The sequence below is a fragment of the Epinephelus moara genome, chromosome 22 (genome assembly GCF_006386435.1).
Source record: "Epinephelus moara isolate mb chromosome 22, YSFRI_EMoa_1.0, whole genome shotgun sequence".
NCBI classification, from domain to species: Eukaryota; Metazoa; Chordata; class Actinopteri; order Perciformes; family Serranidae; genus Epinephelus; species Epinephelus moara.
In genome coordinates, this window is record NC_065527.1 from 9,261,647 (window position 1) to 9,277,875 (window position 16,229).

General features: G+C 41.6%; 1 protein-coding gene across 4 annotated transcripts in view; it reads left to right on the forward strand.

The window, feature by feature from the left end:
* The window catches only part of glcci1a (glucocorticoid induced 1a), a 25,972-nt gene extending 16,505 nt beyond the window's left edge, over nt 1–9,467 (forward strand). The window contains exons 4-8 of one of the 4 annotated variants that reach the window (XM_050033871.1): nt 2,499–2,654; nt 2,909–3,061; nt 3,196–3,406; nt 4,332–4,452; nt 4,547–9,467. In XM_050033871.1, the coding sequence (XP_049889828.1) occupies nt 2,499–2,654; nt 2,909–3,061; nt 3,196–3,406; nt 4,332–4,452; nt 4,547–4,862 (957 nt within the window). In that variant the 3' untranslated portion in view covers nt 4,863–9,467. The remainder of the gene's footprint in view (nt 1–2,498; nt 2,655–2,908; nt 3,062–3,195; nt 3,407–4,331; nt 4,453–4,546) is intronic. The other 3 variants (XM_050033873.1, XM_050033874.1, XM_050033872.1) reach the window with 3 other exon arrangements.
* Nucleotides 9,468–16,229: the final 6,762 nt, after the last annotated feature.

A 16,229-nucleotide genomic window follows, 5' to 3' on the forward strand; every position in this document is an offset into this window, starting at 1 on the left:
CCCTCTACCACTGTGCCAAATTTCACATGGATTGACCAAGTCAGTGAGGAGAAAAACGTGGAACAGACACACAGACAGAGTTTTCGTCATTATATAGTAAGATCAGAGGGCCAGGGTATCACCAAAGGGCCTGGTGATATCAGAGAATAATGAGTTAAACTGGACCAACTATTATGTTCAGTGTATTTTTGTTCAATTAAGTGATTATTTGATAACTGATAATGCCCAACACAAGGTCTCTGAGACAAAGGGGGTGTTATCAAATTCCTTGTTTTGTCAGAAGCTCTGATAGTTCTGTTATTCTTGTATCAGTCCTCTGATCATCTGTCTAATTTTTAGCCTTTGAATACCTATTAGTTTATTTGACTATGGAAAATATGAAGCTGTGACTGCACACACTGTTGTCAGCTCACTGCAATTTAATTTCAGACTCAGTCCACTGTCTGTTGTAGAAAACCTGAAAAGCACATGGCCCTGAGTGAAGCCTGAGGAGGAAACAAAAACTTTCAGGACTGCACAGTGTGACTGGTTCAGTGGTCCAAATATAGGGATCACATAGCAGCCGTTTGAGACAGAGCCTGCATTGATAAGTACCGCATGTGTTCTGTTGCTTCTGTAAAGAAGGACAGTGTCAGAACTGTGTGAGGGAACATGTATGGACATGTCCCGGAGTACTGGTTGTACGGTGGAGGAGTGGGAGTTCCTTCATCCTGTCTCTTTAATCCCTACTCCACTAACATGAAATGGGCTCAGTTGTGGTTATTTTGAACCGTTCGCAGCATCTCGACCAAAAATAAGTTGGTTCAGATCTTGAAAAGTTGGTTCCCACTAGAAAATAGCAGGTTTTCCTTGATCTGAAGTGCAAACAGTCATATTCTGCTGGTAGGAAAGAGAGGATGGGAGTCTTTCTCGTAGTAGTTTTCTGTCTTCTTAACAAGCCGTGCTTTTTTTTGGGGAATAAAAACTAAAATCTGCAATAAAAGAACAACAGTTCACAGATAATCAGTGCTATCCACCATTACTGTATACCTCTGTTGTGCATGCTGCAACGTTCTCGGTTAATGATGCATCCTTGATTGCTATAGTTTTGCTCAAAACTGGTACTGGTTCAACAGATATTGCCAGTGTTCCAGAAGTCAGAAAGGAACCGGTTTAAGAATCCAGAATTAAGTGTGAAAATTTACTTAAAGATGAAGTTAATGTGTGTGAAATGACTTTATCTACATCCATGGTAGAACTAGAGTTCAAACAAGAACTGACAGTGCAGGTGTCGTCTGTCATTTCTACTAGCTGCTCTGGGAACAGTGACATCTGGTGGACTTGTGTTGAGTCAATAAACTGCATCTCCATTTTGTAGCTTTACTTCCTATTAAGAATCTAATGCTGTGAGAGATAGTAGAGAGACACAGGACACATGGGGAGAAAAGGAGGATGACAACCAGGACGGACCACTGTCAAACACAGGTGTAACTGTAACAGTGCATGTCATAAGTGCTGGAACAGAGCCATCATTAATGTTGTTAGTTCCACCTGTGTTTTTAATGCTATAACACACCTCAAGCTGTGTTCTGTGTAAAAAGCCTGTGAATCTGATGCATTAAGCAGCAGTGAAGACAGAAGTTTGCTGTTCTTGTACGCCTGTTAAGATTTAGGTTAAGGATTTATTCATTAGTGTTTGACAAGGTTTTTTTGTGTGAATCAAATCTTCATGCAACTTGCTAGCTTTTCCAAAGCGTTCAAAGACATCACACTCTTCATCACTCGTCATCAGCAGATGGAGTTTGCTCTGTTGTCATGTCATATTTTCAAGAAAACAAAAAGCAGTGTTGCTCGCTTGCTGCGGCAGGTGCTCCATCTCCGCCAAACCCTTTGTTTCTGTCCTCACGACGTGCTGGTGTTGGACGGTGGGTCACTGCTGCTGCTTGCTATATGTGCTTATGCCCCGCCACACACACATTCTCACTGACCGATTAATTGGCGCTGGTTATTTATATTATTGTGGCGTATTTATTATGAATACAGTCCATCTGATGCTGGTGTTGTTTCTGTTTTTCACTGTTTCATCACTTCTACACATGCAGCTGTAGCCAGTATCTCACTATCACTATCCTCATTCATATTTTAAGAAGTTACAAATTATTTTCAGCCACAAAATAAACCTGAAAATCTGGAAATCAGAACAGAAGTACAGAGAGTAGTTGCATAGAGATGATACACCATCTCATCTAGTTGCATTGGTGTGAACTGGCAGGTTTGTAGAACGTTGCAGAACGGCGCATTGCTAAGTAGTTGCGTGTTTCGGCTCGCCTCATCGCGAATCTTTGGTCTAAACTGGGCTTTAGGTGATAACATCACGGCAAACACGACAAAGTCTAACTGCCCAGGAAACATTTTATTATGGAGTTATGTGTTAACTTGGATACAATATCGTCCAGGTCCTACCTGCTAAATGTTAACGTCTCTCTTCTGTCTCCTCCTGCTCTCCTGTTTGATTCCAGCAGATTGCGAAGCTCCGACATCAGCTCCAGCGCAGCAAACAAGGAGGACGCCACAGTAAAGACAAGGACCGACTGTCCCCCCTGCAGTGCAACACCATCACCTACACCGCCCTCACCAGCACCACAAACCACACCTCCACAGCCAGCCAAGTTCAGGTAGGACACTGCTTGAAAAAAATCAGAGACGTCAAGGTGGTCGGGCTGTGCTGAAAATATTCACACATATTCACTGACTGGAGAACATATTAGTACACCCATGTGGGTAGAAGAGTTTGGTCCATCTGAATCATCATCAGTTCTAGTAAGTCAGTCAGTCAGTACATAATTAAGCGCACTGACAGACTGGGATATTAAACCTCAAGTACAGTTTCTCTCTCTAATCAAACACTGTGTCTGTGTGTGTTCTGCAGCAGTTTTCCATGTCGAAGTCGGCCCAGATGCCGCTGTCCAACATCACAGTGCCAAAGCCTTCCATCTCCAGGGTGCCCAGCAGCATGGAGGGCATCAACCATGAGCTGGAGAAGGTCTTCATCAAAGACAACGGAGAGAAAGAGGAGCTCAAGGTGAGGCTCCGTTTTATTTAAACTCATACAGGGATGCTTCTCAACCCACAGTGTGTTGATCTACCTCGTCCCAGCTCTGATTAGTATTCTGTCCTCTCTCCCTGCTGTCTGTCTCTTGTTGTCGGACTCTGCAGTCCCTGGAGGTTCCTGATGGGCGGCGGGCACCCTTCCCTCCCCAGCAGCGCAGCAGCAGCACCCGCAGCGTGGACACCCAGACTCCATCAGCCCCCGGCCGGTCCAGCAGCTGCTCCAGCCTGTCGCCCTGCCCCTCGCCTGCCTGCCCACCAGGATCACATGACGGCAGTCCTTACTCCACAGAGGATCTACTGTACGACCGGGATAAAGGTAAAGAACATCAAACGGTTGTTGGAGCATTGAAATGAAGGGCACAGTCATGATCACATGTTTCTGGTGGATCCTTAAAAACTCTGATTTAAGTTAATGCATCCCTGAAATTGCACAACAGACTGAATTGGCATGATGTCTATTTTTTTTTAATACTTTTTTTTGTTTTATACAATACAGTGTTGAGCTTTTTCAGTAGCTGTGACCTTTTATTCTAGCAGCTAATGTGCACAGAATATTGCTCCATATTTAAAAGTAAAGTCTGGCGATATTGTATGTTTTTCTTCTTGTCAATTAATCCCATGTGCAGACTACATCAACACTAACTGGTGTAGCATGAATACCTTGTTAGCTTTGTTCCTTATGTGGCACGTGCTAGTACTACCTCTAAACTGAAGGGTAGTAAAATTAACCAAGAGACCGACCGAGTGAAAAATGTTCTTTGCTGTTGACATCCCTATTGTAAATCACTGGGTATGGAGCTGAGTGTCACATACAGGGAAGTTAAAACACTGAGTTTGGTTGGTTTTGGTCTTTTTATTTAATTGTCCATCCATTAGATCCACAGCAACTCTGACCTCATAACAAGCTGTTCTCTCTTTTACTCATTTATTTATTTCATTTCCCTCTGTCTCATATAGTTCTATACGCCCACAGTGAAAGTTTGGGCCCTGATTAATCATTGTAAAGTGTAGATTGTCAGCTGCCTGTGGAGATTCCTCACTAAGTACCCCAGAGAAGTAAAAAAAAGACAGATGAGAGTTCAGTGTTTGGATTTGGAATCAGACTTGATTGTTATATTTAAAAGCGCATCTTCTCCGTGAGGCGGATGAGTGCTGGACTTAAAAAATGTAGCACTTAAAAACACTCTGCCAGTGCTGATTGCCCTCGGGCCAGTTTCTACCCTGTATCTCTGTGTTCACAGACAGTGGAAGCAGCTCACCACTGCCCAAGTTTGCCTCCTCGCCCAAACCCAACAACAGCTACATGTTCAAGCGAGAGCCGCCAGAGGGCTGTGAGAAGATTAAAGCTTTTGAGGAGATGAGGTATAGACTGTTTGATACTTGTGCTGAATTTAAAGTCTCTCTGCCGCCCCAGGAATGTCTGATCCCCACTGACACTGCGCATGTTTCTCCGCAGCTCCAGGCAGTCCACATCAGCATCGGTCCCCCTCTTCTCCTGCCCCGACAAAAACAAGGTCAACTTCATCCCGACGGGCTCGGCGTTCTGCCCCGTCAAACTCCCCGGTTCCCTGCACCTCACCCCAGCCCTGGAGCCTGAGGAGGATGAGGACAACGCGGAGGCGGCCTCCGGCTCAGAGCCCCAGGGGGCCACATCGCTCTACGGAGCCCCCACTCAGGTCTCCACGAGCACCAGCACAGACGACCCCCCGGAGGAGCCCGGCTCGCCCTCAGAGACTGCAGACCCCCAGACAGACAGCCCGGCCATCAGCTAGACCTGAGCAGAGCTGGCCTCTGACTCCGGGATCCACACTAGCGACCACCGACCATCACCACTGACTGTCCAACCAACACCTCCCTCTGCTCTGCCAGGGGAGCCTCCGTCTCTCTGTGCTGACCCCCTCCACCCCCCTTCTATCTCTGCATGACGTAGCAACAATGTCCCGAATAAACACCACCGCCACCACAAAGACTCGCCACCTTAATATTCTGTCCTGCATAATGTCTGAGCTGTTGTTGGCAGGGAAGGACCTGATGGTTAAAGGTTATCATATGCAGGCATCGGAGGGAAGAATGGAGCACGATGGATGGGGGGAGGGGCATGCATTTTAAACTGGTAGTATATTTCTGATTAAATTATGTGTTGTGTTCTGTTTCAACATTCACAGTATGAATAAGCTCTCTAAACATATATATACACATATATCTCTATGAAAAGAAAGAAAAATGCTTGTTTAAAAAAAAAATCCAAAACTGTGTATTGCTGTGTTATGTACCTAACAGGAAAACAGCTGTACTATTCAGGATTATGTTTACACTATCCAGGTCACATTGTTAAACCCTGTCTAAAAAAATGCAATGAGAAAATAATTTGGGCAACGAGAAAATAACGACAAAATGGCCTCAAATTGGTTGCACAGTGTCTGCATCTGGCCTCGCTTCAGGTATTTCACAATCAGAGTCTATACTCAGGTAATTTGGAATGTATGTCCATACAAATATCTGCAGCTTGACAAAGCAGAACAGATTCACTGTCATTTATTCCTGGTTTTTCTCATTCCCAGACAAATCATTCCTTTCTGTTCCAGAGTCCAGTCTGAGACTAGACTGGCGACAGCTAGCTGCATAGGGTTGAAGACGTGGGCATCCCCTCACGGTTGCCTTCTCGGACTGGTGGTGGGATACTGTACGGACCACACACACTGTGACTGATGGCATTAATAGCTGTGTGTGTGTGTTGATGGAAGCATGCTGGACAGAGACTTGGATGACGTACAGTGGTTGTCTGATATTTACGCCTGCAGACGGTATGTGATCAGCTCCCCTGAGCCCGTTGACAGTGGACCAGAAGCGGACGAGTCTGCAGTACCGTCTCGTGAAGATACAATCAAACTGCAGCATTTGGATCTTTAGAGGTGCACATTGGAGGTATAGTTGTGCAAACATTTCTCTGAGGTAGAAATGATCTTATGAGTTAAACCTCAGTTTTGTAGCCAAAGAGTTTTCTTGTGCAATTCATCCTAACATTATCAAGGCTAGAGCGAGAACGATACTGTGCTCTGTGGCTGATATTTGTGAGTTTAAAAAACAATAACAATACATTGGCCAATATTTGGTTTTTAATATTTTCTTTTTAATGAGAATCCCTTTAGGTTGGACGATCAAAGACTTCTGGCTAAGAGAAGTACCAAGCAGGACATTTCCCATTTTGACAAATCTCTCTGGTTCTCCGTCAGCCAACATTTCTTCCTGTGATATCGGCCAATAAAACTGGCCTGGATGTATTATAGCTTAAAAAACACAGTTTGGATGAACAAGAACTAACAAGTAATTGATTGGAAAGAAACCCGGTTATTAAGGCCTTAAGGGCTCTGACACACCAAGCTGACAATTGGCCGCTGGTGAGCGTCTGTCTCTCTAGTTTTTGCAGTGTGTCCCGCACCATTGGCACTAGTCAGTCCTCGTTGGCTGTTTTGCTTTTGCAGATTTAGAATGTCGACTTGACAGAGACCGCTGGGTATTAAAATCACTCTGATTGGCAGTTCAGCTCAGTGCAGAGAAACGGACGTGAGAAAAGGAAAGGAACAACTTAAGTCAAGAGAGTGTTAGATTGAAACAAACTTGTTATATTAGGTAAGATTATTTCTTGAATCATCGAGCTCTTCAGGAACCAATCGCAAATGTTTGTGTTAATATTTGCTAGCACACGTTAAATATGCTTTGTTTTTTCAACATTGGGTTTTGTTGTTTATGAGCTTACTGGCTAGCTAGCATCTTAAATCCGTCCTGTTGTTCGTCACATTTCCCCTTTTTGAATGACGAATACAGACTACCGCCACCTGCTGGCATGGAGAGTTATTTCCACACGCAGGTGCAGAATATACATGCTAGTTGAGATGTGTTCAAGCTCAACCTTTCGGCGAAGACACAGGCGTCGTTAGGCGACCTTTGCACTTGCTAGTTCTTTGACATCCGCTTGGTGTGTCTGGGTCTTAAAACATCAGACAAAATGCAACAGGAGCTCAAGTAGTCATAAAATCAGTAATATTATACAGCAATATCAGTTTAGATTTTGCTAGCATTAGCTGATATTAGCCACCATAAGCTACGAGTCATACCAGATGAAGTAAGGCTGTAGCACTTAAGTCTCTAAGTGTATTGAATTGACCAACAGTGTTTTTAGGTTCATGATTTTAACTTTTCGAATGCAAAAGGAAACATTTATTTCCTCTTTTAAAAGTGACGTGTTCATACAAAACAGTAGGACAAGCTTCGCGTTATCCACCATAAGCTACAAGTCATCACTTCGCAAAAAAATCTAGTTTGAATGGCTGAGAACGAACACGCAATTCTCGTCAGTGAATTCAGCCACAGCCTACTCTGCCTAATCTCACTTATGTTGCAGAACTTGCAGTGCCACGCTAGAGTTAACATAGCGGTCAGGCAACAGATGTAAAGCTTGCTGCGCTTAAAATTGTTCCCATATCACGCGGTAGTTTGAATTTAGAATTAGAACTTTTTTAGAGATATCAAAGTTTGAATATCAGCAACAAAACAATTCTTTCTTCAGCAGCTTACTTTGAGTATAAATGCAAAACGTCTCAAATGTTTAAAGTTGTCTAAACACAAACAGTTGCTTGCACAGTCATTCTTATTAAACAACACACAGCCTCACCCTAATTGGCAAAGTGATGATTTAAAGCTGCGCTGATAAATATTCTTCTATCCAAATGAATCAAATGGCTTTGTTCAGTGTGAAAGGGTTCAGTTGTAGTGATGAACCCACAGAGTATTTCACCCTCTATTTAGCTCATTGTTTTGGTTTTAAACTCCCTCTCTTTACTATCTGCCAACCACCAGATGTTATACAGAGAGTGGATCATTAAGCAGCTAAAGCCAGATACATCTTTAGGGTAGCTGAGGATGCTAATGTTGCTCTGTGTCTGCTGGATATGAGAAAGCAATTGTCGTTTAGCTTGTTCTGCTGCCCCTAAAGCCGCTTTCCCACCAGACATTTTCGGTGTAGAGGTGGTACTTAACCTGTAAGGACATGTGCCTAAATACTAGATCTGTCCAGCATTTCCAGTGAGACAGCGCTAGGAGGAGCTCTCTGTCCAGTTCTCGCTGTATTTCCTCTTCACCTGTGATGCAGAGGAACGTCTGCACCTCACTGCAAAAACAACTGCTCTAATGTGTCACGAACTGAACCTGACAGCTTGCCTGAAACTAGAAAAATAATTATAAATGCAGCTTTGAATCAAAAACTACCTGATAATAGAATCAGTAAACATTACAAATTGGACACCAGTTTTCTGTACAGTTTTGCAAAGTAAGTGCTGTAGACGCAGTAGCACTTTTCGGCCAGTACCACGAAAGTATTTAGGTTGGACACCCGTTCCTGGGCGACAGTAGCCACACAGTTTGCACAAGCTATAAACGAACTATAGCCATACAAGATGAATGTTTGCACAACCTCTAACTCCAATCTGCATATCTAAACTTAGACTGTTCTGATAATCCAGATAATTTCTATTCCATTAAATGCATTCCATGAGATTTTAGCATCCGAGACATAAATAGACTCATGATGATCCATTCCTAAAATATCTCTCAGCCTTTTGATTTGATCGCTTTAAGAGACTAGCTACAGTACTAAGAGATGTTTGGTTGCAGATACAGTCGCGCCTTCATGTGTTTGATGCACAGATAAAAGGATCACACTGGCCTGCCTCCCTCTCACTGTCTGTCTGTTATTACTGAGTGTTGTAGGCACCCTGATGCTACCACCAAGCAACAAAACCTGAACATCTCATGTATCCTCTAGGCTGTTAAATGAGCATCGCCATGCCCAAGTGTAAATGATACACCACTTTCATTTGCAAGAGTGAAGCATAACCCACGTTTATTTTGATATCTGGTGTGCTTGTGGAATCCCTGCATTGACGCTCCATTCATATTTTGTATATATGTGGCTTTTAAAGAGGCTCAATGCAATGTTGTGGTTTCTTAAAACATTTCAGCACCTTACCAAGAGCTATGGCTTTCCCAATGTCCCACATATACTCGGCATTGGTAAACTAGATGTGTGCAATAATAGGAAAAAAAAAATCAAAAAAACGTGTTGTCCTCCCGGATGTTGTCCGTTCTTTGACACAAGCGTCTCATCTTGCATTCCTTTGGTTTTGAGCATGGGGGCTGGATCAGCAAGTAGTTTGTTGCTAAAGCCATCAACTGATACAAAACCAGCACTGAGAGTGACCAGAGCACATCACTGGCAGGTCAGAGTGTTCATCAACTCACTACATGATACTCCTTGTGTAACCTGCAGTGTCAAAGTTCATGCACAATGGCAATAAAAAGACTATTGGTTGTTTTGTCCACTTTTTAGTATGTGTGTTTCAGTGAGGGGAGAATCTGAGCGTCACCACAGAAATACCTACATGGTCTGTCAGACACACACACACACACACTTATCTTTTATCATCTTTATACAAACACACTCGTGAGCTTTAAGGCGTGCTATGCAGAAAATGTTGGTTACACCGGTTTCACCAGTGAAAGTGAAAGCCAACCCCAGATTGGTTTTGCCTCACTATTATCTGCAGTTATCGTAGCTTCCTCTTGGATGCGTGTAGTTTATGGTCAGTCACCTGCTCCCTACTCACCTCACCTACTCAACACAGTCTAATTGCGGCTAGTTAAACACTGACACTCCCAGGTTGTCAAAGACCATGGCTTTGTTGTGCCCGTTGTGTGTGATACCGATACCAAAGTCACCCTTATGGGTCTATATGAGGCACTGCTGTCTTTACTTTTGGTTTCACATGGGATTCAAACTGTGATCTCTTGGCTGAAAGTGTGTTTGTTTGACCCTTCACAGACTTTCTTGCTCTTTATACTACTTGGATTGCTGTGGAGGGGTTTACATCGGAATTAGCTGAAAGCACAGAGCATTTCATAGAGATGCCAAAGGGTGCATTTGGTGTCAGTATCACATGCTGGGGGGGCGTGACAAAGCGTTGCTTTCTAGACGACCTGGGAATGAGAACGAGCTGACGTGCTGTGTCCGAAGAAGAAGAAACTAAAAAAACACAGGCACAGGACGAGGTCTTTGAAGATAAATACACCACCACACACCTGTGGTGGGTCATAAGTGATGATTGAGAGGAGTCTATGCATTGTTTTCGTAGAATACCTTTACCAACATTATTCATTTTTATCTGTTAAAGGGACACTTCACTCTGGGGATGGTTACAAATTAAAAAAAAAACAAAAAAAGACCTTTGAAGCTTTTGAGTAGGACGCACAATGTGCATTGTAATTCTTCCCAGTGTCATTTTTTGTGCTAATGGTGTAGCAGGACAGTACTACACTGATGGGTACAAGGGAGCAAGATCTCAAGTGAGGCATTAAAACAACAAAGGGAACTGGTACTATATGTATTTTTAACACACTAAGGGGCACTGAAGATTAAGTACCTATTAAAAAGAAAAAAAAAGTTATTATTATATAAGTTCCCTGATACCCTCTTATTCTCCAACATCACATCTTATTCCCTAACTTCTGAGAACGTTCACATTATAAACCCAGCCCATTTTGCCTTCCATACAGTCTAACCTAAATATGGCTGCATGTTTAGTATGTTTCAACATGGAGATCTTGTGTCTGAAATAAATACAGATATCAAAAGAACCAAAGGGAACCTCCTCACAATATGTGATTGGTAAATACTGCAGGTTACTGTTACAGGTTATGCAGGTAGGTCTGCTAACCTTTAAATGGCGTCTTAATAAGCAGGGAGTTGAGAATCAGAATCATTGTTTGGTCTAGTTGAGTGAAGTGTGCCCTCTACTGTTCACTTAAAATAGGGACTAAATTGCAGCACACAAGTTGAAGAGCTGATGGGACTGTATTTCACTGTGGTTGTACAATGACTGGTGAATAATTGTTATTTTATGTTGTCATTATGAATCAATAATTTAGATGTAGTCCAGGTCTGAAGTTCAGCTGTGAATCCACAGTCATCATCATCAACATTTATACAGTACAGTCACCGCTCCACAGGAATGAACGCAGGTACGTTAAAGCTGCTTTCTTACACAACTACCTCTGTCACTTTTTGTGTGAACAACCAAACACAACACCATGAATACCTCGGAGGAGAAACTGAGTCTGAAAGCCACACTGTTGTGACTTTAAAAGGCAGGGACACACAGGACTGTACTCTGATTATGATTTGGGTGACCGACGAGACAAATTTGCACCAGGGGTGTACCATGAAACAAGTTCAACAGAGCCAGCTTAGATAGCTGGTCTTGTATGTATAGATATCTAAATACACTGTATTGAACCATTGTGTTGTGGTGGTTTTCTTACTTGTGTGTTCCTTAGCTTAACTCACCCACCATGGTCCTGTAAACTATGATTTTTCTGACACAGTTTACAAAGTCAACTAGTCAGTGCCCAGTTTTATCAGCCAGCCTGCACCATGGTTTAAAACAGTACAACAGTTACCATGGTCAAAACACATGTCCTCCTTTTTGTATTTCACAGATGATAACACTGAAAATGTCAACAATATATTGACCGCTGAACTCGAAATGTCTTTGGTTTCATTTCAGAAATCTGGTCACCTGCAGGGGTCAGTCCCTGTACATATGGAGTATAGGATGGAGAGAGAGTCCTGACATGATGAAGAACCAGCAGTCTGCATGGTGAGATAACAACAATGAGCCTTTGAAAGATCAACAAGAGGTAACACTTAATAATATGATAATTAATCTTAAGTTATTGGTTATTTGACTGTAAACAAACACTGAAATTGTAATTGTTAATGGTTGTGGTCTGCACCACAGATAAACACGGTGGGAGACGAGAATGATGGGATTACAAAAGAGTTAACACAACAACTCAGCAATGACAACTTTATTTTAAAATAAATTATATAATATATGATAGTATTAAAAAAACAAAATAGTTAAAAACAAACAAAAACATTTAAGCAAATTGAATAACTATTAATTAACCATTTATTAATGGTGACGATTATAAAGTGTGACCGATTACGTTAAGATTACCAAACTGCTGACCTTTGACCTACCATTTTTTTCAGTTTGTGTGAACCTTGTGTATGAGAGCTGAATGCTTAAAATATGATATCTACTAAATGAATGCTGTGGTTAAATTAGATGAAACAATAATGGAACCACTTAATAATTTAATTACAAATGCAATAAGGTTCAAAAACAGTTAATTCCACCTCAGTTTTTAAGCCGTAAAGCACTCAGAAAAAAGAATACTACCAGCTGGAACTTGTGATGACAGTTTCTGTCAACTATAAAATATAAGATATTACAAATTTAAATATAAAGTACTGGTATAATTAAAATATCTGTTATTGGAGATAAAGATTTTCCTATTACAAAACAACCGTTGTGGAACAATCTACCATATTTCTTTTGCCCGTTTCACATCCTCTGATTTAACTGGCTCTGTTTATATGGTTTGGTTTTGAGATAAGTCTTTAGTTCAAGGCACCTAAATGAAAATAATGAACCCTTACAAACACACCTGCAGTGTGAGGTATGGAATAAGGCATTATGTGACATGTAGGACTGCGACCATGCAGCAGATGGCAGTAGACAACCACAGTAAAGCTGAAGCTGAAGAAGCTTCCTCCTGAAGAAACTAAAATGTCCTCATGATTTTTTAGTGAAATGTGCAAACAGTAAATACATGTTCCAGCTGCAGCGCATTATAGTCGATACGACACTATATAATTCAGACATTTTGGCATAAAATTGGAACAGGAAATAGAAACATTTCCTTGCTTGACAGGAGAGATGTTACTCTAAAATGCAGATTGTCTAACAGGAAAACCATTGTTGGCCCTGTTTCAACTGCTAATCGGCTTTGTCACAAACTCGATTCTCCGTGCTAATCTCAACCTCCCAGCACATCCTAACTGGGCACATAGAACAAAGGTAAGACTCTTTTAAAGTCAAATTAGGGAGCAAAAAGACTCTTGTAATCCTCTGTTTTCTAGCCGTCTTAGCAATGCTGCTGTTTCTCCATTCAGACGCAGCTTCATGCTAAATCTAATCCCTATTTATCAAAGACAAAAAGATAATGGAACACATCGAATCAGCATCCGGCTGCTCGAACACACGTGGCTGACGTGCGTGTGTGAAGACATTCAAAGTTTGCTGTGCCATCGCACAGGTTGGTTTGCCCTTCACTCTGAATTCACACCCCGACCAATCAAGACTTTAAATTAGCGGGTAGTTAGTGAGAGTCGTCCCCAATCAGAGCCCTCTCATTCAGCCAATCAGTCCTGCTGACATCGGGGGAGAGCTCGGAGGTTAAACACACACTTCCACAGTGCTCCTATAACACGATCTGCATAGGAGATTTTTGTTGTTGTTATTGTTACCTGCTGGTTTTATCCACACACTAATGAAAACACAGATTGAAAGCTGAGATGTAGAAACATTCTCGGGAGCAGAAATTGTTTTATAGCTGAGGAGCTGCAGAGTCGCAGATTTTCTAGAACAGGGTGAATAAGTAGAAGCTGGGAGACATGAGATCAGTGGCAGCCAATATACCCCTATAGCCCTATCAGAGCTGCGGTGGCAGAAGCTGGACATTTCAACCATTTATCTATCACCCTAAAGGTCCAGTGTGTAGGATTTAGGGGCATCTATTGTTAGAAATGGAATAATATTCATAACTATGTTTTAATTAGTTTATAATCACCTAAGTAGAAGAATTGTTGAGCTTTTGTTACCTTACAATGGACCGTTTCTATCTACATACAGAGCGGGTCCTCTTCTATGGAGTCCGCCATGTTTGTTCTACAGTAGCCCAGGATGGACAAACCAAATACGAGTTCTAGATAGGGCCATTTTTTGAGTCGGTTACCATAGTTCTCCACATTTCTCTACATGCTTCGCACATAGGAGAAGTTTCAGTTCTGCAACCTCATTGCTAGATGCCACCAAATGGCAATGTGGAAGTGCCAAAAACTGCAGTTCATCGAATGGCCACTTGAGGCTGCCATCAAAACAGTCACTTCCCAAAGACCCCCATGTTCAAATGCCCAGCTTTATAGTCAGCCACGAAAAAAGGGTTTCGGTCTCTATAGCTAATTTCAACATTCATGACAACTGTACGAGTGAATTTTTCTAAAAGTCAACCATTTACATTTTATTAAGACTTAAAGTTGCGCATATTTAAGGGCGGGGCCGCTTGAGTGACAGCCTGTCTGCAAGGCGTCACCACATTCTGAGGCAGATATGGTAATTTCTCCCAAAAAACAAGATGGCGACAGCCAAAGAAGAACATTAGAATATACTGTCGAGAAGAAAATACGATGAATCTCTCTCTCTCACACACACACACACACACACACACACACACACACACACACACACAAAACCNTATACTGTCGAGAAGAAAATACGATGAATCTCTCTCTCTCTCACACACACACACACACACACACACACACACACACAAAACCGGGCTGCACCTTTCATTGTCAGTTAATTCATTGTTAATTTTCCCGATTAACTGATTAGTTGTTTGGTCTAAAAATTTTTAGAAAATGGTGAAAAATGTCAACCAGTGTTTCCCCAAAGCCCAAAATGACGTCCCCAAATGTCTTGTTTCGTCCACAACCTCAAAATGTTCGGTTTACTTTTGTGAGCTAGTAAAGAAACCAGAAAATATTCATATTTGAGCTGGAATCTAAGATTTTTTTTACTTTTTTAAAATTAGTCAAACCAATTAATTGATTATCAAATTAGCTGGGGATTAATTTAATAGTGGACAACTAATCAGTGAACTGATGAATCATTACAGCTCTAATATGCACACACAGTAGATTTGGACAAAATCAGGATGTCACTTAAATAACCAATATTGTTCATATATCAAGAAGCTCAACATGTGAAACATCCAAGTTGCCTGTGAAATACTGTTAGGTGCTGACTTATAAACCTGGCAAACAACGGATAAACTGATACGGACAACCTGTAATTTACAGGTAATAATGAGAACATGTATAACAAATATCAGCTATGAGGGTTGCATGTACTGTTGTGCACATTAATGGTACACAAAGAACAAACACAAAAAGAGAATGAAGTTTCTCTCAGGATTTTAGAAACACAGATGTCATGAGTTGAATCCTCACTACCTTCCCGACACTGCAGAGAAACCAGACAGTCTTTATATTACACATTTTCTGGAGGTTTTATTCAAATTGAGACATTTTGTCAAGGAAATTCCCCTGAAAATCAAAAGCTGCTTCTAATTCAGCTCCACTGACTGAACTCTGTCTGTGTTTGACTGAACTCTGTCTCAAAATGTCCTACAATTAGAGCCAGGTTAAATTGTTCTCTCCAGGAAAGTGCCTTCGGAAATAACTGGCAAATTATGGTATTGTAATATAAAGACTTACCACTTTATTTCTCAAAATCTGCAAGTCATATTTAGAAAGAAAAAATATAATAAAAGAAATTCGGAAATTAGCCTAAAAAGCTTGTAACTGAGTGTTGTTAATTGATTGCTAAGATTTCAGAAGACTGTAGAGCACGTCACTTCAGTGTTCTCAGTGGCCCTGATACTTTTCACTTCACTTCAGACGTGACAACAACTGTATTTCCAACAGTAATATACGCATCAACGCTGAAGGGGAGACTATACAGATGGATTACTCTTGACACCTGTAATGAGCGTACCTTAAGAGCAGTGGCTCCCAACATGCAGGTTGTGGCCTTCCAAGGGGTCCCAATGTAACTCTGAGAAATCTCAAAATGATTAAATAGATTAAAAAAAGAACAAAAAGATAAATCAATGTAATGTTTCTCTCTTCATAATTTCCACACAATTTTGCTTTTTCTTTTGGAAAATATTTTATCGGCCTGTCCAATCATGCGTGTCGTTGGCCAACACAGAGGGCTCTGGCACAAAAACACCAGAGGGCCGTCCGCCAAGAAAGTTGAACCTGGCTACACTCTTTGCCTCAACTCAGCGTTATCTGGCAAAGTGCTGCACTGGCCAATCAAATATGCGCAGGCACACACATTCCTAGTGGAAAACTTTATTTCATAAACAATGCATTTCAGTCAGGAACACTT